This window comes from Globicephala melas, chromosome 12, assembly GCF_963455315.2.
Source record: "Globicephala melas chromosome 12, mGloMel1.2, whole genome shotgun sequence".
Classification (NCBI taxonomy): domain Eukaryota; kingdom Metazoa; phylum Chordata; class Mammalia; order Artiodactyla; family Delphinidae; genus Globicephala; species Globicephala melas.
In genome coordinates this window covers 19,600,917-19,624,069 of record NC_083325.1, presented here as the reverse complement: position 1 = coordinate 19,624,069, position 23,153 = coordinate 19,600,917, and the positions used below count along the sequence as shown (strand labels likewise).

General features: G+C 36.8%; 1 protein-coding gene across 2 annotated transcripts in view; it reads left to right on the top strand.

The window, feature by feature from the left end:
* The window catches only part of CTNNA2 (catenin alpha 2), a 1,193,101-nt gene that overhangs the window by 1,129,823 nt on the left and 40,125 nt on the right, over positions 1–23,153 (top strand). For both annotated transcript variants that reach the window (XM_030837530.2, XM_030837533.2), the window contains exons 16-17: positions 7,661–7,766; positions 19,129–19,263. In XM_030837530.2, the coding sequence (XP_030693390.1) occupies positions 7,661–7,766; positions 19,129–19,263 (241 nt within the window). The remainder of the gene's footprint in view (positions 1–7,660; positions 7,767–19,128; positions 19,264–23,153) is intronic.

Here is a 23,153-nt window from a genome sequence, read left to right as displayed (position 1 = left end):
TAGTTTAGATCAGGGAGACATTTTATAATGCTCTAGATTATATATAACTGTGTCAAGGAAGAGAGATATACTTGAGGGGGTCTTGTTAGATGATGTTAAATAAGACAGACTTTCTATCAGTCAAAGCATAGTTTTAAAAGTGAAAAGAGGGCCACTTCAGTTCCTGAGGGATTTTGTACAATCACTTTATGCTGATTTGGATAATGAAATGTCTAGAGTGCTACTAGTTATCATTTTTTTCCGCTGCCTGATGAGTAGTTTTGTGCCCCTTTGTGAGGGCAAAGGGAGGATACAGTTAATAGCCAGAGAAACAGGAGAGACTGTGAATTGGAAATGGAGCACAGGAAGCTGAGGTTTTGCTGCTGCCCCCATCTGCCATGCAAAGAGGTAGCTAATTTGAGCCTTTCTTTGTGCCTCTCCCGTAAGTTCACTGCACTTGACCCTATGCATTATTAGCCTTGCATTTTCCACTTTAAAAAGGAATAATTTCAGCTCTATACCTCTAATGGCTCTTACGTATTATGTTCCCTTATTTAAAGGAAAGGATATAGCTGAGTAGGAATTGAAACTTGACTACTCTCTTCAGATCTTACATTTAAAGGGTGTTTGGGTACAAGAAAAAAAAAACCTTGCATTTATTATTTTGTTGTTTTATTCTTATCAGTAGCTAATTCATTAATTTGATTCAGTAATCTCAATGATATCCACTCCATTATTATTAAAATTGGAGAGGTTCTGCCTCATTATTTGTGTAATAACTTCTTCATGGATAAAACTGATTATGCCTCATGTCTGTTTCCTGTTCAGTTCTTGACTTCCAAGAACTGAACAGGAAACAGTTCATCATCTCATCGTGATGGCATAAATGCTGTCTTGCATAGGGTGAATCCATGCCTCTCATGTCACTTTCAGAAAGAAATAGCATGGGCCAGTCTTGTATCCCAATAACAAAAGGTGTACAGATGGCAGTAGTTCAGGAAAGAAACCCAAGTTTAATTGTACAGCAAGGGACAAAGCTGTCTCTTGAGATCAACTGTAAGTTCTGATCTTGAAAGGAACGGGGTTCAGGCTAAAACAAAAAGCTTTCAGGGTACAATCTACTGCTACAGTAAAGAATCATGTAATCAGCCTGCTATTCCCAAATTTCATTCCTGCCTTGGTATGGACACTCAGGGCTTCAGCCCAAGTGACAGCTTGACTGGTCTTCCAGTTCCAATTCTTGACTCTTGTCAGTTCATGCCATGCCATATCTGGCCATTAAAGGACATCCATCTAGCTCCCTTTGCACCAAAACTTTCTTTCCTCTTTTCATAGAATAATATAAAAATCTTGAGTTTGCTATCCAGGGCCTACCTTTACTGACCCTTAGATTCCTTCTCAATTTTGTGCATATTTGTATTTCTACTTCAAGACCATCATATAAATGTTACTTCCTTGAATAATTCAACTTATGGTCCTACAGTCTCACCTGATTTATCGTTAATCCCCAGATTAATACAACTTTTCCACTGTGCTGTCTTTAGACCGCTTCAGCTGATTGGTGAAAGTGGTATTTCCCAACTATGTTTTATGGACTGTGGTTCTGAAAATGGGATTCTATGATTCAGTACATTTACAAATATACTCCTTACTTACTATATCTCATTACTGGAGAGTCACATCATATATTGATCTGTTAGAGGTACTGAGAAAACTATGGTAAATAAATGTTTTTAATTTGGATTAACTCAGAATTTAAGAATTCTGGGTACTGAGTACATTGACTCAGAATGCACTCACACATTGATTTTTCTCATTAATACCTATTACCTTTTCATGAAATAAATATGAATTAGTTGTTAAATTGTGGATAGCAGTAATGCAGTAATAGCTTTCCATGATTCTCTTTTTTTTTTGGAAGTGACCATTTCCTGGGAAAGCTTCCAAATATTGACCCTTGTATAAGAATCACCTATTAGCAAAAGAGAGAAGGTTACATGAACCTATACAGTAGAGCCAATTCTATGGCTTGATATTTTTCCAAGAAAACTAAAAACATGTTCCAAATGGAACAATAAGATGGCTTTTGTCTTTAAGGTCACAAGATTCCTCAAAGCACTTTTCAAAATGCCCAAAGTAGAGAACCTGATTAAGTTAGGGAAAGACAAAGGGTATAAACCATCACTTTGAACCTGGGAACTACAGCCAGTGGAACTAGTCCCTTTGTCCATACTGCCTTCCACTAATAGGAAGACTCAGACTTCTGATCTTTTCTGGGCAACATCCCTAGCAACACCATTCTCCTTTCTGTCTCTATGAATTTGACTACTCTAGTATCTCATATAAGTGAAAACATACAGCATTTGTCTTTTTGTGACTGGCATATTTCACTTAGCGTAATGTTCTCAAGGTTCATCCATATTGTACATGTCAGACTTTCATTCCTTCTTAAGGCTAAATAATATTTCAATGAATGTATATATCATGTTTTGTTTATCCATTCATCTATTCTTGGGCACTTGGATTGTGAATAATATTGCTATGGACATGGGTGTACAAATATCTCTTTGAGACCCTGCTTTCAATTCTTTGAATATATACCCAGGAGTGGAATTGCTGGATCACATGGTAGTTCTATGTTTATTTTTTTTTAGGAACCACTGTACTGTTTTACATAGCAGCTGCACCATTTTACATTCCCATCATCAGTGCACAAAGGTTCCAACTCCTTCCCATCCTCGCCAAGACTTCTTATTTTCTGTTTTTGTTTGTTTTTATAGTAACTATCTTAATGAGTGTGAGATGGTATCTCATTGTGATTTTGATTTACATTTTCCTAACAATTAGTGGTGTTGAATATCTTTTCATGTGCTGATTAGCCATTGTATTCTTCTTTGGAGAAATGTACATTCAGGTCTTTTGCCCATTTTTTAATGAGGCTGATTAATTTTTAGTGTTGAGTTCTAGGAGTTTTTCTATATTCTGGATATCAACCCCTTGTTAGATATAGGATTTGCAAATATTTTCTCTGATTCTGTGGGTTGCCTTTGTATTCTGTTGATTGTGTCCTTCAATGCACAGAAGTTTTAAAAATTTTGATATAGTCAAATTTGTCTATTTTTATTGTTGTTGTTGCCTGTTTTATTGGTGTCACATGTGAGAAATCATTGCCAAATCCAACATCATGAAGTTTTTCCCTTAACTTTTCTTGTAAAATATGTATAGATTAGCTCTCATGATCCACTTCCAGTTGATTTTTGTATATGGTATAAGGTAAAGGTCCTGCTTCATTCTTTTGCATGTAGATATCAATTTTCCCAATATCATTTGTTGAAAACACTGTCCTTTTCCTGTTGAATGGTCTTGACAACCTTGTCAAAAATCTGCTGGGCTTTCTATTCTGTTCCATTATTTTATACATCTGTCTTTATGCCAGTACTACACTGTTTTGATTACTGTAGCTTTGTAGTAAGGCCCCCAACTTTGTTCTTTTTTAAGATTGTTTTGTCTATTTGGGATGCCTTGACAATCCATATGATTTTTTAAGATAGATTTTTCTATTTTGGCAAAATTGCTGCTGGGTTTTTAATAGGGGTTACATTGATTGCTTTGTGTATTATTGATATCTTAATAATATTAGGTCTTCTAATCCATGTACATGAGGTGTTTTTCCATTTATTTGTGTCTTTATTCATTCAGCCATTGATGGACACTTAGGTTGCTTCCATATATTGAGTATTGTAAATAATGCTACAATGAACATAAGAGTGCATATATTTTTTAAATTAGTGTTTTCATTTTCTTCAGATAAATACCCAGTAGTGGAATTGCTGAATCATATGGCAGTTCTATTTTTAATTTTTTGAGGAAACTCCATACTGTTTTCCATAGTGGCTGCACCAATTTATATTCCCACCAATAGTGCACAAGTGTTCCCTTTTCTCCACATCCTTGCCAACATCTGTTTTTTGTTGTTTTTTTGATATAAGCCATTCTGACAGGTGTGAGGTGATATCTTATTGTGGTTTTGGTTTGCATTTCCCTGATGATTAGTAATCGAGTATCTTTTCATGTACCTGTTGACCATCTGTATGTTTTCTTTGGAAATGTGTCTTTTCAGGACCTCTGCCTATCTTTAAATTGGATTATTTGCTTTTTTGCTATTGATTGAGTTCTTTATATATTTTAGATATTAACCCCATATCAGATCTATGATTTGCAAATATTTACTCCCATTCAGTAGGTTGCCTTTTCATTTTGTTGATGGTTTCCTTTGCTGTGCAGAATCTTAAATAAATAATTTGTATTAGGTGCTTCTGATGATATCAATATTATGTTACTTAATGAAACTGTTTTTGAAGTCTTTCTTCTTTTCCTATATTCTGGAAGAATTTAAATTGCATTGGGATTATTTTCTTTTTAAAGCAGTGGTCCCTAACCTTTTTGGCATCAGGGACCAGTTTTTGGAAGACAATTTTTCCACAGACAATGGGGTGGGGGGAGCAGGGAGCTTGCTTGCCTGCCTGCCCGCCACTCACCTCCTGCTCTGTGGCCCAGGGGTTGGGGACCCCTGTTTTAAAGGTTTAGTAAATTCCTCTGAGAAACCATCTGGATTTACTGATTTTTTGACCAGCTTTCTCTCTGACAGCCTTACTTATTTCTTTCATGGAAATCAGATTCTTTAGAGTTTTCAAAATCTACTTTCTAGCCAGTGTTGGTAAATTATATTTTCCTAGAAAGTTATTTCATCCATGTTCTCAAATTTCTTTACATGTACTTGAGGAAACTAGTATTGTAATACTTCAAATGTTCTGTTTTTTAAGATAATTTAAATCTTACCTTTTTTTACTTTAGAATATTTTTCTCCTATTTTTTTCTTGATAGCAAGCTAAGTATATTTTCTATATCAGTTTTGCCTTCCTTTTTTTGGAATCGATTTATTTATTTTCTGTGTTCTGTTATTTTCTAACTCATAAATCTCTTCTTATTTTTTTAATTTTATGTTTTTATTGAAGTATAGTTGATTTACAATGTTGTGCCAATCTCTGCTGTACAGCAAAGTGACTCTATAATAGAGACTTTTTTTAAATATTCTTTTCCATTATGGTTTATCACAGGATATTGAATATAGTTCCCTGTGCTATACAGTAGGACCTTGTTGTTTATCCATCCTATATGTAATCGTTTACATATGCTAATCCCACACTCGCAGTCCTCCCCTCCCCCACCCTCTTCCTCCTTGGCAACCACAAGGCTGTTCTCTATGTCTGTAATTCTGTTTCTGTTTCATGGATATGTTCATTTGTGTCATATTTTAGATACCACATGTTAGTGATTTTTATTAGTTTCTTCCTACTTTCTAAATTCTTGAGTCAGATGATTATTGTTTTTGTTATTTCTTGCATATTAATATCTGTAGTTATGGCTATTTTTGTTTCTCTGAGATTACTACTTTAGCTATCTCATCAGAATATAGCAAAAAGAGTACTAAACTGTGATTAGGGACACAGAGGTTGCAGTCCTTTTTCTCTCTCCTTATCACTCTCTGCATTATCATCTTGGGCAGGTCACTTCGCTTCCTCTTTGGGTTCCAGCTTTCTCAATCAGAAAATGAGGAAATATTTGATGATCCCCAAATTTCTACATTGCTCTCTAGTTTCATGTAATACATCCCTGTCATCAACTTGTGACTCCAAACATTTGAATTGAGTCTGCAATGTGAACTCTAAAGTCTCAAAATTTTAAATACAATATAATAGTGAGTCTATGTACTGTAGTCTCTGGTGTAATCACAAAAGACATGCTTCTAATCATGCTTTAGCTGCAATATGGGAGTCTCAGCCTCAAACAAATTCAAGTCTCTATAAATGTTCTTTATTAACTTAGCACATTTTGTCAGAGTCAATCAACTGTTGAAAGTTATCATGAAAGGTTCATGAGAAAGCATTTCCTCAAGTCCTTTGAAATTCTTGGAGCAAACAAACACCAAGATTGTTAGTAATGAAAAATCAAGCATAGTGCAGCCCTTTGTGAATGGGTTAAGATGAAGGCAAAAGGTGACAACAAATATTTTGTCAGAGTAAGTTTGCAAAAAAGATTTTCTAAGGTTTGGAAGTTACAGAGAAATAAACAATAATGAGAGTAATATTAAATATTAACAGATTCTGCATCTAACCTTTCCTTTAAAAATATAAACCAAAAACAAAATAAAAGTTTATTTAGAGATAATTTAAAAAAATAATGTGAGAGAATGGGAGCCCAATTGTCCAGATTCTTTAATTCATCCATATTATATCAAATTCACATGTAAAATCTCTGTCCATATTTAAAAAATCTATACAACAACTGAAAAAAAATCAGTGTCTTTTATGGAAGAGTTAATGTTGCCACAGCAAAATGAAATAGCTTGCTTTGAATTTCCCTATGTACGTGTTTAAGCACTGACATGAACACAATATATTTTACTTTTACCTACTAACACTGAAAATGCCAGAGACAAAATTAAGAGGGAAACAAAATGCCCCTCATTTACATTTATTTTCTAAAGTCATTTTAAGTCTTCCATTTTATAAAACGTTATTATATAACAATGGCAATTATTGCCCAGTCTCTATGCATTCTAAATAAATCACTTCTGAGTGGTTTTTCTCTATATTTTACCACATGTTTTAACTATAGGTTTATAATTTTGTAGGCCTAAAAAATGCATTGATTTTTAGATGCATATAAGGAGACCAGTAACAATGCTAAAAATATAAGGATGAATGTATTTAGTCTATTATTTTATTTACCTCTCAAGACAAGTGAAGAAAAATCATATCATATGCAACATTTTGTTCAAAGATTTATGATGCAGCATAATTTCCTTTTCCTTTCAAATAAATATTTAAAAGACAAGTAATTTTAAACAGTTCACCTAATTGAAAGCCTTATGTGAAAATACTGGGAAAATGGTTCAGCATAAATACGTCTACAGTGTTCTGTGCGTCTTCCTTTGTAAGTCAGTCCCAGAAACATATAAACCAGCAAGAGTAAGAGCTCAGCAGATTTCTGAAATTCTGGCCAAACAGTTCCGAGTTATGGACAAGAGACAGTGGCTTCTTAAGGAGCCAAAGTGAACTTAAAAATATAATTAACATAATAATAGTGCTGAGCATGGTATGAAAGACAATGCATGTGCATTTATTTTGGCTAGCCTCTGATTTAAATTTAGAATTTATCACATGATTTGCATAAGCTTAGATGAGTTATTCACTTTAGTCTATTTTTTTCTTCTCTAAAATGGGAATGATGATGCCTACTTGTTAGGGTTGTTATGAAGACAAATGTATATACAACAGCATAGACACATGGTAAGCATTTCCATATTAAATTCCCATTGCTCTTGTGGCGATCATATTTTTTAAGGGACCACTGTTTAAAATATATAGAAATGCATGTAAAGAATAAAATGTGAGCATGCACATCCAAATAGGGAAAAAAATATTCCCTAAAAATGAGTGCAAGCAAATTGAATTATTTACATGGAAATTGAAGTGAATCAAGAAAACATTCAAATTTCCTCTAACTTGGTCAGAGCCAAATCAAATACAAAAGCAGAGTCCTGGACAAACAATATGGTAGGTGTGTCTATTTCCTGTCATAAAGTGGATTTCTAATTATGTTGTGTCTGTTTTTTCAGAGGCAAAGGCCCGTTGAAAAATACATCTGATGTGATTAATGCCGCCAAGAAAATTGCCGAAGCAGGCTCTCGAATGGACAAATTAGCCCGAGCTGTGGCTGATCAGGTAATATAAGAGAGAAGAGCAAGCACATGCTGAGTGGGGTCATTAACTAGCTCTTGCGTTCTGTAATGGGTTTTATGCACTCTATAAAATGCCCCCGAAGAATGAATTGTAGAGAATCGCTACCATTTTACAAACTGGTCTCTAACTCTGTGGAGACTGAGTTGATGCCAAAGGTGGGTTCAGTTCAGGAGGGACTAGTAAATCCAATGATCAAAATTCCTTGAGAAAGAAGAGTACCCACTTTTTAAGAGACATAATCCACAAGGAATCATGGATCCTGGCTGTCCTCATTCAGAAAGTCAAATACACTGCACAGGGGGAAGAAAAAGAAAGAACTTTACTTCTTGTTATAATTGATCTCACTGTAATGATGCTCTCATAATAATTTATGCCCTAGGATAAATGGGATGAATCCACATAGTCAAGAACATCCAGATTTCAGCTTTATTTTCATCCAGACTCAAAGGGCATCAGAGATTAATGAAATTCTCAATAATATCTTTTATGCTTTTAGACTGAACTAAGATACATGTTATAATAGTTCACAATCTGAATGTTGAGTGTTTGAGCTTATTTCCACACTTTTCATCTTATTTTGCTGAATTGGAACTCTAAAATCCTGTTCTAAATAAGTCTTGTTGCAATAATGGGCCATTTCTTTTAAGGGTACTTTAGGCAATATACTTTTCCAGATAGCTGATGTTCATCTCTTTAAGAAACCAGTGGCTTACAGTTTGAACTGTTTTAAAAGGAAAATGTTTTAAAATATAAATTAAGATTCTGAAATAGAAAATATTATATAAACTGCTATTTACATGGAGAAAATATTATGAGCATAAATTTGCCTTCTAGACTACAAAACAGTTATGCTCTCTGGAGACAATGAAAAATTTTGGATTGTTTCCTCCCCCTGAGATGGTCCTAGTCTCCTATATATATATATATTTTATACATTTTTATTGAAGTATAATTGCTTTACAATGGTGTGTTAGTTTCTGCTTTATAACAAAGTGAATCAGTTATACATATACATATGTTCCCATGTCTCTTCCCTCTTGCGTCTCCTTCCCTCCCACCCTCCCTATCCCACCCCTCTAGGTGGTCACAAAGTACTGAGCTGATCTCCCTGTGCTATGTGGCTGCATCCCACTAGCTATCTATTTTACGTTTGGTAGTGTACATATGTCCATGCCACTCTCTCACTTTGTCACAGCTTACCTTCCCCCTCCCCATATCCTCAATCCATTCTCTAGTAGGTCTGTGTGTTTATTCCTCTCTTACCCCTAGGTTCTTCATGACATTTTTTTCCCCTTAAATTCCATATATATGTGTTAGCATACGGTATTTGTCTTTCTCTTTCTGACTTACTTCACTCTGTATGACAGACTATAAGTCCATCCACCTCATTACAAATAGCTCAATTTTGTCTGGTTTTATGGCCGAGTAATGTTCCATTGCATACATGTGCCACATCTTCTTTATCCATTCATCCGATGATGGACACTTAGGTTGTTTCCATCTCCGGGCTATTGTAAATAGAGCTGCAATGAACATTTTGGTACATGACTCTTTTTGAATTAAGGTTTTCTCAGGGTATATGCCCAGTAGTGGGATTGCTGGGTCATATGGTAGTTCTACTTGTAGTTTTTTAAGGAACCTCCATACTGTTCTCCATGGTGGCTGTACCAATTCATATTCCCACCAGCAGTGCAAGAGTGTTCCCTTTTCTCCACACCTTCTTCAGCATTTACTGTTTCTAGATTTTTTGATGATGGCCATTCTGACTGGTGTGAAATGATATCTTATTGCAGTTTTGATTTGCATTTCTCTAATGATTAATGATGTTGAACATTCTTTCATGTGTTTCTTGGCAGTCTGTATATCTTCTTTGGATAAATATCTAGGTCTTCTGCCCATTTTTGGATTGGGTTGTTTGTTCTTTTTTGTTATTGAGCTGCATGAGCTGCTTATAAATTTTGGAGATTAATCTTTTCTCAGTTGTTTCATTTGCAAATATTTTCTCCCATTCTGAGGGTTGTCTTTTGGTCTTGTTTATGGTTTCCTTTGCTGTGCAAAAGCTTTGAAGTTTCATTAGGTCCCATTTGTTTATTTTTGTTTTTATTTCCATTTCTCTAGGAAGTGGGTCAAAAGGGATCTTGCTGAGATTTATGTCATAGAGTGTTCTGCCTATGTTTTCCTCTAAGAGTTTGATAGTTTCTGGCCTTACATATAGATCTTTAATCCATTTTGAGCTTATTTTTGTGTATGTTATTAGGGAGTGATCTAATCTCATACTTTTACATGTACCTGTCCAGTTTTCCCAGCACCACTTATTGAAGAGGCTGTCCTTTCTCCACTGTACATTCCTGCCTTCTTTATCAAGATAAGGTGACCATATGTGTGTGGGTTTATCTCTGGTCTTTCTATCCTGTTTCACTGATCTATATTTCTGTTTTTGTGCCAGTACCATACTGTCTTGATTACTGTAGCTTTGTAGTATAGTCTGAAGCGAGGGAGCCTGATTCCTCCAGCTCCGTTTTACATTCTCAAGCTTGCTTTGGCTATTTGGGGTATTTTATGTTTCCATACAAATTGTGAAAATTTTTGTTCTGGTTCTGTGAATAATGCCAATGGTAGTTTGATAGGGATTGCATTTAATCTGTAGATTGCTTTGGGTAGTAGACTCATTTTCACAATGTTGATTCTTACAATCCAAGAGCATGGTATATCTCTCCATCTATTTGTATCATCTTTAATTTCTTTCATCAGTGTCTTATAATTTTCTGCATACAGTTCTTTTTTCTCCTTAGGTAGGTTTATTCCTAGATATTTTATTCTTTTTGTTGCAATGGTAAATGGGAGTGCTCTCTTGATTTCACTTTCAGATTTTTCATCATTAGTGTATAGGAATGCCAGAGATTTCTGTGCATTAATTTTGTATCCTGCTACTTTACTAAATTCAATGATTAGCTCTAGTAGTTTTCTGGTAGCATCTTTAGGATTCTCTATGTATAGTATCATGTCATCTGCAAACAGTGACAGCTTTACTTCTTCTTTCCTGATTTGGATTCCTTTTATTTCCTTTTCTTCTCTGATTGCTGAGGCTAAAACTTCCAAAACCATGTTGAATAAGAGTGGTGAGAGTGGGCAACCTTGTCTTGTCCCTGATCTTAGTGGAAATGCTTTCAGTTTTTCACCATTGAGGACGATGGTGGCTGTGGATTTGTCATATATGGCCTTTATTATGATGAGGAAAGTTCCCTCTATGCCTACTTTCTGCAGGGTTTTTATCATAAATCAGTGTTGAAGGCTTTCTCTGCACCTAATGAGATGATCATATGGTTTTTCTCCTTCAATTTGTTAATATAGTATATCACGTTGATTGATTTGCGTATATTGAAGAATCCTTGCATTCCTGGAATAAACCCCACTTGATCATGCTGTACGATCCTATTAATGTGCTGTTGGATTCTGTTTGCTAGTATTTTGTTGAGGATTTTTGCATCTATGTTCATCAGTGATATTGGCCTGTAGTTTTCTTTCTTTGTGACATCCTTGTCTGGTTTTGGTATCAGGGTGATGGTGGCCTCATAGAATGAGTTTAGGAGTATGCCTCCCTCTGCTATATTTTGGAAGAGTTTGAGAAGGATAGGTGTTAGCTCTTCTCTAAATGTTTCATAGAATTCACCTGTGAAGGCATCTGGTCATGGGTTTTTGTTTGTTGGAAGATATTTAATCACAGTTTCAATATCAGTGCTTGTGATTGGTCTGTTCATATTTTCTATTTCTTCCTGATTCAGTCTTGGCAGGTTGTGCATTTCTAAGAATTTGTCCATTTCTTCCAGGTTGTCCATTTTATTGGCATAGAGTTGCTTGTAGTAATCATGATCTTTTGTATTTCTGCAGTGTCAGTTGTTACTTCTCCTTTTTCATTTCAATTCTATTGATTTGAGTCTTCTCCCTTTTTTTCTTGATGAGTCTGGCTAATGGTTTATCAATTTGGTTTATCTTCTCAAAGAACCAGCTTTTAGTTTTATTGATCTTTGCTATCATTTCCTTCATTTCTTTTTCATTTATTTCTGATCTGATTTTTATGATTTCTTTCCTTCTGCTAACTGTGGGGTTTTTTTGTTCTTCTTTCTCTAATTGTTTTAGGTGCAAGGTTAGGTTGTTTATTCGAGATGTTTCCTGTGTCTTAAGGTAGGATTGTATTGCTATAAACTTCCCTCTTAGAACTGCTTTTGCTGCATCCCATAGGTTTTGGGTTGTTGTGTCTCCATTGTCATTTGTTTCTACGTATTTTTTGATTTCCTCTTTGATTTCTTCAGTGATCACTTCATCATTAAGTAGTGTATTGTTTAGCCTCCATTTGTTTGTATTTTTTACAGATCTTTTCCTGTAATTGATATCTAGTCTCATAGCGTTGTAGTCGGAAAAAGATACTTGATACAATTTCAATTTTCTTAAATATACCAAGGGTAGACTTGTGACCCAAGATGTGATCTATCCTGGAGAATGTTCCATGAGCACTTGAGAAAAATGTGTATTCTGTTGTTTTTGGGTGGAATGTCCTATAAATATCAATTAAGTTCATCTTGTTTAAGGTTGTGTTTCCTTATTTATTTTCATTTTGGATGATCTTTCCATTGGTGAAAGTGGGGTGTTAAAGTCCCCTACTAGGAATATGTTACTGTCGATTTCCCCTTTTATGGATGTTAGTATTTGCCTTATGTATTGAGGTGCTCCTATGTTGGGTGCATAAATATTTACAATTTTTATATATTCTTCTTGGATTGGTCCCTTGATCATTATGTAGTGTCCTTCTTTGTTCCTTCTAATAGTCTTTAATTTAAAGTCTATATTGTCTTATATGAGAATTGCTACTCCATCTTTCTTTTGGTTTCCATTTTCATGGAATATCTTTTTCCATCCCCTTACTTTCAGTCTGTATGTGTTTCTAGGTCTGAAGTGGGTCTCTTGTAGGCAGCATATATATGGGTCTTGTTTTTGTATCCATTCAGCCAATCTGTGTCTTTTGGTGGGAGCATTTAGTCCATTTACATTTAAGGTAATTATTGATATGTATGTACCTATTCCCATTTTATTAATTGTTTTGGGTTCGTTATGGTAGGTCTTTTCCTTCTCTCATATTTCTTGCCTAGAGAAATTCCTTTAGCATTTGTTGTAAAGCTGGTTTGGTGGTGCTGAACTTTCTCACCTTTTGCTTGTCTGTAAAGGTTTTAATTTCTCCATCAAATCTGAATGAGATCCTTGATGTGTAGAGTAATCTTGGTTGTAGGTTTTTCTCCTTCATCAATTCAAAATGTCCTGCCAGTCCCTTCTGGCTTGCAGAGTTTCTGCTGAAAGATGAGCTGTTAACCTTATGGGGATTCCCTTGTGTGTTATTTGTTGTCTTTCCCTTGTTGCTTTTAATATATTTTCTTTGTATTTAATTTTTGACAGTTTGATTAATATGTGTCTTGGTGTGTTTCTCCTTGGATTTATCCTGTATGGGACTCTCTGTGCTTCCTGGACTTGATTAACGATTTCCTTTCCTATATTAGGGAAGTTTTCAACTATAATCTCTTCAAATATTTTCTCAGTCCCTTTCTTTTTCTCTTCTTCTTCTGGAACCCCTATAATTCGAACGTTGGTGCATTTAATGTTGTCCCATAGTTCTCTGAGAGTGTCCTCAGTTCTTTTCATTCTTTTTTCTTTATTCTGCTCTGCAGTAGTTATTTCCACTATTTTATCTTCCAGGTCACTTATCTGTTCTTCTGCCTCAGTTATTCTGCTATTGATCCCATCTAGAGTTTTTAATTTCATTTATTGTGTTGTTCATCGTTGTTTGTTTCATCTTTAGTTGTTCTAGGTACTTGTTAAATGTTTCTTGCATTTTGTCTATTCTATTTTCAAGATTTTGGATCATCTTTACTATCATTATTCTGAATTCTTTTTCAGATAGACCTTCTATTTCCTCTTCATTTGTTAGGTCTGGTGGGTTTTTATCTTGCTCCTTCATCTGCTGTGTGTTTTTCTGTCTTCTCATTTTGCTTATCTTACTTTGTTTGGGGTCTCCTTTTTGCAGGCTGCAGGTTGGTAGTTCCCATTATTTTTGGTGTCTGTTCCCAGTGGCTAAACTTTGTTCAGTGGGTTGTGTAGCCTTCCTGGTGGAGGGGACTAGTGCCTGTGTTCTGGTGGATGAGGCTGAATCTTCTCTTTCTGGTGGGCAGGTCCATGTCTGGTGGTGTGTTTTGGGGTGTCTGTGGACTTATTATGAATTTAGGCAGCCTCTCTGCTAATGGGTGGGGTTGTGTTCCTGTCTTGCTAGTTGTTTGGCATGGAGTGTCCAGCACTGTAGCTTGATGTTCACTGAGTGAAGCTGGGTGCTGTTGTTGAGATGTAGATATCTGGGAGATTTTCACCGTTTGATATTATGTATAGCTGGGAGGTCTCTTGTGGACCAGTGTCCTGAAGTTGGCTCTGCCACCTCAGAGGCACAGCACTGACTCCTTGCTGGAGCACCAAGAGCCTTTCATCCACACGGCATAGAATAAAAGGGATAGAAAGAAAGAAAGAAAGAAAGAAAGAAAGAAAGAAAGAAGGAAGGAAGGAAGGAAGGAAAGAAGGGAGGGAGGGAGGGAGGGAGGAAGGAAGGAAGGAGGGAAGGAAGGAAGGAAGGAAAGAAAGAAAGAAAGAAAGAAAGAAAGAAAGAAAGAAAGAAAGAAAGAAAGAAAGAAAGAAAGAAAGAAAGAAAGAAGATAAAACAAAATAAAATAAAGTAGGATAAAAAATAAAGTTATATAAAAAAATAATTATTAAGAAAGAAATTTTTTTAAAAAAGAAAAAAAAAAAACCGGACAGATAGAACCCTAGGACAAATGGTGGAAGCAAAGCTGTACAGACAAAGTCTCACACAGAAGCAAACACATACACACTCACAAAAAGAGGAAAAGGGGGAAAAATAATAAATCTTGCTCTCAAAGTCCACCTCCTCAATTTGGGATGATTCGTTGTCTATTCATGTATTCCACAGATGCAGGGTACATCACGTTGATTGTGGAGCTTTAATCCGCTGCTCCTGAGCCTGCTGAGAGAGATTTCCCTTTCTCTTCTTTGTTCTCACAGCTCCCAGGGGCTCAGCTTTGGATTTGGCCCCACCTCTGCGTGTAGGTCGCTGGTGGGCGTCTGTTCTTCGCTCAGACAGGACGGGGTTAAAGGGGCAGCTCCTTCGGGGACTCTGGCTCACTCAGGCTGGGGGGAGGGGGGCATGGAGTGCGGGGCGAGCCTGCAGCGGCAGAGACCTGCCTGACATTGCACCAGCCTGAGGCGTGCTGTGCGTTCTCCCGGGGAAGTTGTCCCTGGATCCTGGGACCCTGGCAGTGGTGGGCTGCACAGCCTCTCCGGAAGGGGGGTGTGGATAGTGACCTGTGCTCACACACAGGCTTCTTGCTGGTGGCAGCAGCAGCCTTAGCATCTTATGCCCGTTTCTGTGGTCCACGCTTTTAGCTGCTGCTCGCGCCCATCTCTGGAGCTCCTTTAAGCAGTGCTCTTAATCATCTCTCCTCACGCACCAGGAAACAAAGAGGGAAGAAAAAGTCTCTTGCCTCTTCGGCAGGTGCAGACTTTTCCCCGGACTCCCTCCCGGCTAGCCGTGGTGCACTAATCCCTGCAGGCTGTGTTCACGCAGCCAACCCCAGTCCTCTCCCTGCGCTCCGACCGAAGCCCGAGCCTCAGCTCCCAGCACTGCCTGCCCGGAGGGTGAGCAGACAAGCCTCTTGGGCTGGTGAGTGCTGGTCGGCACCGATCCTCTGGGCGGGAATCTCTCTGCTTTGCCCTCCACACCCCTATTGCTGTGCTCTCCTCCGCGGCTTCGAAGCTTTCCTCCTCCGCCACCCGCAGTCTCCACCCGCGAAGTGGCTTCCTAGTGTGTGGAAACCTTTCCTCCTTCACAGCTCCCTCCCACTGGTGCAGGTCCCGTCCCCATTCTTTGTCTCTGTTTTTTCTCTTTTCTTTTGCCCTACCCAGGTACGTGGGGAGTTTCTTGCCTTTTGGGAGGCCTGTCTTCTGCCAGCATTCAGTAGGTATTCTGTAGGAGTTGTTCCACACGTAGATGTATTTCTGGTGTATCTGTGGGGAGGAAGGTGATCTCCGCATCTTACTCTTCTGCCATCTTCCCCTCCTGGCCCTCCTGTTATTTTTGAGTTGCTTACTCTAATTGTTCTCCCTTATTCCTTAATATAACTGTTTCTCTAAATCCTTGTTGTCTTCAGCATCCTCAATTTTAGAATCCTTCAAGTCAATACTAGATTTACTCATCTTCCAAAGTCTGAAAAGAAAAACACATGATTAAACTATTAGTATTACATTTAAATTAAGCCTACAGATTGTCTCAATTTAACTTTTTTTATACATATGATGGCTAATCTGAGGGAATGTTTTTTGCTTTCTTTTGCATTTTTGAGGAATACTCAATAGTATAGTTAATTCATTTAAATATTATCATAATTTGAGAATTTCCTGAAATTTGTAGGAATTGAAATTTGTAACATTATTAAATTGCTAATTTCAGGACAATGCCAACTGCCAGGCTTCCTACAGTTTGCAGCATAGGTTGAGCTCCATATGTAACCTAGGAAGTTCATGTAAAAGAGAGGGGAGGGGGTTTGCCTGGTGGTGCATTGGTTTAGAGTCCGCCTGCTGATGCAGGGTACATGGGTTCGTGCCCCAGTCTGGGAAGATCCCACATGCTGCAGAGCGGCTGGGCCCATGAGCCATGGCCACTGAGCCTGCGTGTCTGGAGCCTGTGCTCCACAACGGGAAAGGCCACAACAGTGAGAGGCCCGCGTACCGCAAAAAAAAAAAAAAAGAGGGTAGGGACTACCCTGGTGGTGCAGTGGTTAAGAATCTGCTTTCCACTGCAGCGGACATGGGTTTGATCCCTGATCAGGGAACTAGATCCCACATGCATGCCACAACTAAGAGTTCAAATGCCACAACTAAGGAGCTGCTGGCCTCAACTAAGGAGCATGTGTGTGGCAACTAAGACCCAGCACAACCAAAATAAAGATAAATAAATAAATAATAATATTAATTTTAAAAAATAAAAGAGAGGAGAGACAACGAACTTACTTGAAAATATTCATGCGTACATGCAAACATACAGAAATGCACCAGCCAGGAAAGAATGCTGCATTTTTTCTGCAAATGTTCAGGGAATTGTTTGCAAAATGTTGGAATGAGTGGAATGACCAGAGATTGGTGGGTGGTTCTGAAACCAGGTTGTGTTTGGACAGACTCCTTCTTAGGAGTCAGAGTGGATGGAGTTTGGATGGCCTTTCCATTATACTCTGAATCTCATGGCTGAAACTATTTCTCAGTATGTTTAGGCTCCCTGAGGTCAATATTTTTTATTGTGATTCTTATTTTTGATTTTGTAATTTTGGATACTTATTTCCAACAATCATGCAACATGAAGCATAGCCCCAAACAGTTTTGGTATCTGGAAAACACACCACACATGTACACACACAAATATCCCAGGATTCAAGATGTATTTTGAGAGTGTGACAAAATATTAAAATGCTATTTAATTATGATGTAACAACAACAACAAAAAAGAGATGAAGTTAAACGTAACACTCTCTTTGTGGTATTCTTCTTATCATCAATTGTGGAGCAACTTGCAATTTTTGCTAATCCTTCATCTGAATGAGGCATTTCTTTCTCAAATTTTGCACCCATTTCTACTATTTCCATGGTATAAGAGTTATTTTTCTTGGCCCATCATGCCTTTATGTGTGTTTTAAATACTTTAGTTTAAATAATAGAATAGAATGAGCATTTTCAAAATATCTATTGCTTGCCTTTATCTTGCCGGAAAATATTTTTATGAAGATTTGAGATATGCACACAATATAAACTTTTTACGGACTGTTGCATTTTTAATTACTGTTCCATTGAGATAGAACTTCCATTTTAATTTACTACAAGGTATTTGTATCAAAAGCCTTGTCAGCCCTCTAGGGAGATATCATTTTAAAGTTATTTCTTTTCAGTATATGAGTCTCTGGAGTAGGATAAATATTACAGTATTAAGTACTTGTAGGAAGCTAAAAACAGTCTCTGTGGGATTCTTTCTTGATAAATGCAGTTAGTGAAAAAAATACCACAATGGTAAGTGTTATGCATACAAAAGACCCCTTTGTCATTTATTAGATAAATTGCTATGTCAAATGACTGGCTTCACAGTATTAATGAAAGAATTCCCTTTCTTGAACTTGAAGGAAACTTAGTTGGAGTCTTTGTCTCATACTCTTATTCTAAATAACATACTTTGGTTTGGGCTGTAGGTACTCATTTCTTACAATGTTTCATCAAGGAGCTGGTGATTATATGTCCTTTGCAAGTGCCAGATTGAGTCGGAACAATAGACTGTCCTGGAGAATTTTGAGCTGAACTTTGGATAGCGATAGAAATATATTTCAATTACTGGATAGCCATTGGCATTGAAGCTTCAGAAATTCTCTAGGGAATCATGTAAATGTCTGTGGAAGTGTTCAGCTCTGCTCAGTGTGTATTTGATGGATATCTACCCACTTAAGTTACAAAGAGAATTAAAAATCTATGGTCACCAGAATTTTTTTGAGAATTCAAAATCTTTGGTGCATCCTTTGAAGGGTCTTATTGTTACACTTATGAGCTTATTTCAATTGGCTTCAAATTCATTTCACTCAAATCTTTTTCTTTTACAGTGGTCTTGATCCTTCTCAGAGTCTCTTGTTTAAAGGAAGTTTATCATGTTGCTAAAATTTGGATAAATATGGAATTCCAAGAAGTATAATAGAGTTCCTTTAGTGAATGATACATGTCTTAGAAAGCCAAAAGAAACAAGTGCATTTTCCCCCAACTAACTGAATTAAAACTCTATCTTGTACTATGGCAGAGAGACTGCCACACAGGATGATTTCCTTCTAGCATCTGTTGCTTTGTTCTCTGTGTTAAAATAACTTTGCATGTAGTGAACGTTGAATGGGCCACTTGGGAAAAACCTATAGATATTGTTTTCTTAGCAGTTTAGAAGATAATTGGTAAAATACTCATAAATGTATCCAGAAGTCCCAGTAAGACTTTCCGGGAGATCATCAATATTTTTTGTATAGAATTTATCAAAGTAGAGCTAACCATTCTAACCTATTGCCTGTGGGCTTCCTAAAATGCACTATAAAGAAGTTAAGTTGAATGGTTGTAATTAAGGTATATGACAGTGAAACCTTTTCTTCTCACAGCTTTTATATAACAAGTATTAGAAACTGAAGAGTACTTACTAATTGAGATGACCTTTTTTTTTAATGTTTTATAGTGTCCTGATTCAGCATGTAAGCAGGATTTATTAGCCTACCTTCAACGAATTGCCTTGTATTGCCATCAACTTAATATCTGCAGCAAGGTGAAAGCAGAAGTACAGAATCTGGGAGGAGAGCTCATTGTGTCAGGGGTAAGCTGGGACCTGGGCTTCACAATTCAAGTTCCCACTGTTGTACTTCCAAGGCAAGCATTCTTGGCAACAGTACTGCTAAAACCCCCAAACTACAGTGATTCATAGGGAGGTTTTTTTAAAATAATAAATGTTATCACCATTATTCCAGACCTTACAATAACTCACAAAGAACAGTTTGATTTTCCAATTACCCCATGTTTATACTAGCCTTGTAAAATCTCCATTCTTCACAAGAAAACTAATTTCATAGTCTGGAAACTCATTGCCAAGCTGTGACTATTATAATTATTTGGGGCTTTTGTATATTTACTCATTGTAAGTCTACTTCCCTCTGTTAGTCCTAGCAATTTTCATTCTCTGTTCAGGAGCAAGCCTCTCTATGTGTGGATTGTGTTCACATGTTAGAGATGATGAAAACAATAGGAATTCATTCATCAGGTTCCAATGCATACTAGGTTATCAGTAACCCTTAAAAGCCAGAAAATGTTTGAATTTAACACAGGTTGATGTGCTGTTGCCAAAAACTAACATGGTTGTCAAACACTAACAATTATATATCCTTTGTTCAATCACTTCAGCGTTTCCCTTCTCATGAAAATATAAGTATCTGGTCCATTTTAATCAAATGCAAAGAAACAAGAAGTTCAATGATAGAAGAATCATGATTTCTTGGCAAGATTTCCAATGTATGTGTTGAGGTTCTTCACCTTGGCTTCTTTTCCTCCCTCAGTCCCTTTCTTTCAACACAAGGTGCCATCTATTATAAACTATTTGCAAATTCCAAAGTGTGGCTCTGCTACCTTTAGTTCTTTTCCCAGTCAACCATGATGCTGCCATTTTAAGTGTGGCATTACCAGGAACAGAGCATTATCAATATGGTGAATGCCTTGTGAAAATCAGATTGGTCATGAAGCTCAGTTCTTCCTCAAGCCATTTTCAGAAATTCAGCAGGTTGACCATTTGATAAAAAAAATATGTGGAAAAATCATTCTTGAACCCAAAGATTTCAGTTCCTATATTGTTTGGCTTGCAGAAAACATAGCTGGGAAAAGAGCTGATCTGGTTTGCATGGAGATGCCATTTGGAAAGCCTGTTCCATGCAGTCTCACCTAGAGCCCAGTAAATTGCTGTTTTGTGCCTCTTCCCAAAGCATAGTCACCTCTTTGCATTTCCAAAATGATCCTGCTTCAACATTCTTCAACAACCAAGAGCAATCTGTCTTGCAGTGTGTCCTTTCTGCCAAGTTGGTAATAACCAAGATTCTCTCTGCCAAGAAGTGATCAAAACATTGCATCTCCCTTGCTTCCTTTCTTATCTTCAGCCTCAATGGTATAGTTTCCCATACCATTCAGCTTTCATGTCCATCTGTATATAGCACCTGTGGAACCGAGTGCTTTTTGTTTAGCTTGCCTTGTGTGCTTTCATTTGTTACTTTCCAAATCTTATTATTTATATGGATGCACAGAGCATCTTTGTGGATCTCAGACTCCACAACCTCATCTAAGCGAGTTTTACTGGCAGAGTTACTCTCCATCATCCTCTCAAGTACCCATTGTTCATCACTGCCTCCAGAGCTTCATTTCCATTGTGTTTTCCTCATTTAGATGTAGTCCAAACCATCACTGGCTTTTATCACTTGCATTGTTGGTGTTTGCAGAGGTGTTTGAGATTGAGAACACCATCAAGAAGCCTGTTTCCTTCTTTGAGTCTTATTGGCAATGTTCATAAATCCTTGCATGGGAGAAGGCTTCTTTTAGAGGAATGTTATACAACTTTATAATAATTCTGAGTGAAACGCATTATAAAGGTTTGCTTATGTTGCTCAGTTATGGGTCTGCTCTTGGTCTCTTCATGATTTTTTTTCCAAGCTTGATTGTTATTTGGTGCCATACCTGCCTGTGTAGTCTGCTGTCTTTGCCACTTCTGCCTCCATCTTATTCTTCATCCTCCTTCACTGATGGCCAATGGAGAAAAAAATCAATATGTTTATTTTGCAAAATAGCCACAAATGACTGCCTTCAAAGTTCTGAAAGAGTCAAGAATGTGAGACCCCATACACACAAACTTTTCAATGATTTTGCCAAGAAAGTGCACCCATGCTTTGAGCCCCATTTATTTTGTTGTCTGGCATGACAAAGTTGCTATATTTTTTAAGGAGAAGCTCCTGTAGTATAAAATGCAATAAAAAAAGAGAAATACTTGAATCTTCCTCCCTTTTTCCCTGTGTCGTTATATACATGGGATTCAAAGCTGTGGCTTCTTCCCTGAAATACGCAAAAGCCTCCAGGAAGGTATATTTGTAAGAAGTCAAAGCTTCTACTAAAACAGCAGAGATTTGGGTAGATTGTTTCCATTTTGCTAAGGAAAATGATTTGGATTTCAAAACTGAGCACCATGTTTTTATAGTCTCATGCTGGCATGATGAACTTATGTTAAACAAAATGCACATATACCATGTCAGCATGTATATGTTTTATGTGAGTCTGTGTGTTCAAACTGAGAAAGGCTTCTTCTGTTATATTTGCATTTGGCTTGAGAGGTAGCTCAGGAAATTTCAACAGGTCAGGGGGACAGTGGATGCCAAAGCTCTTCACGAGTCATGGGAACTAGAGAAATAAAGCAAATTAAAAAAATATGCCTACGTATGCTCATTCACACAACTGCTGTCTAAGAGGCACCATTAGTTTTCTGGCTGGCAATCAATTTTCTAAAGTCATTGGCTTAAACTTTTCTCAACAGCAGAAAGGTGCCATTCTTATTAAATCTCAAAGTATAAGATGCATATTTGTGAGCCAATTCAGCTCAACCTGGTTGCTAAGCAGGTAATGGGAAAGGGGATTTTAAAAAAAACCAAAAAACAAAACAAAACAAAAAAACTAAGAGAGTAATAAAAATGTTAGAGAGAATGTGGAAGAAACTAAAGCCCAGACAATTAAACAGCCTGATAGTTTATATACTGGCTTTATTTGCTTTTTAGTTTAGTGTTTGGTAGTTTAATCTCTTAAGCCGGTTTACATGCTTTTTGGAAAAAGGACCATTAAAGGAAGAAAAGAAGAAAAAGAGGAAAGGATGGAAGATAGGAAGGAAAAAGCATGAAAGAAGGAAAAAGATAAAACAAAGGAAAGAGAAACTTAACCATAGCATATTATAAATTAGTTTAGTGCAAGTAATATCCATTAAAGGTGACAGCGTTATATTCATCATGAGAGAAAGTTGAGCCACACTTTTTTCAGTATGGAGATATATATTGAATACAAATAAGTTCCAATGTCATGCTATGGAAATTACCTGTATATTTGATTATTGTGTTTTAATTAGTTTTTATTCACTAGGTTTCAGAGGAGTTGATAGGTTCTTTTAAATTTAAAAATGGAGATATACACATGGAACTGGAGAAATGAAAACCATTTTATAACCTTTGATTATCTTTAGCTACCCAAAGATTTATACTTTGCACATTATTCTGAATGAGATTGGAAACACAAAAACAGGGTTTTAGAACATAGAATGCTGAATATCAAGCATTCTGATAAAATGGAAATATTCCATGTACATTATTTTTTTAAGGTTCAAATAAAACAGGAGCCCCATTATAACAACGAAGCCAGAGCACAGGAGCAATAACCCTGCTCTGGACAGGGATTTGATGTTCAGGTCAGAGATGGAGGGATGCTGATATAACTTATAGCTGACTCCCCATGAAAGTGTTACAAGTTAATAGATTTTATTGCATATAAATGCCTTTTTTCACGCAAACAAAATATAGGAACAGAGTTTAGAGGTGAGGAATGTTAGTTCCCTTCGTTCTCAGGCTGATTGAATGGAACCCTGACCTATCCCTGAGGGACTGAGTAATTTGCCCTAATGTGCACTTTTGTTCTTTGTCT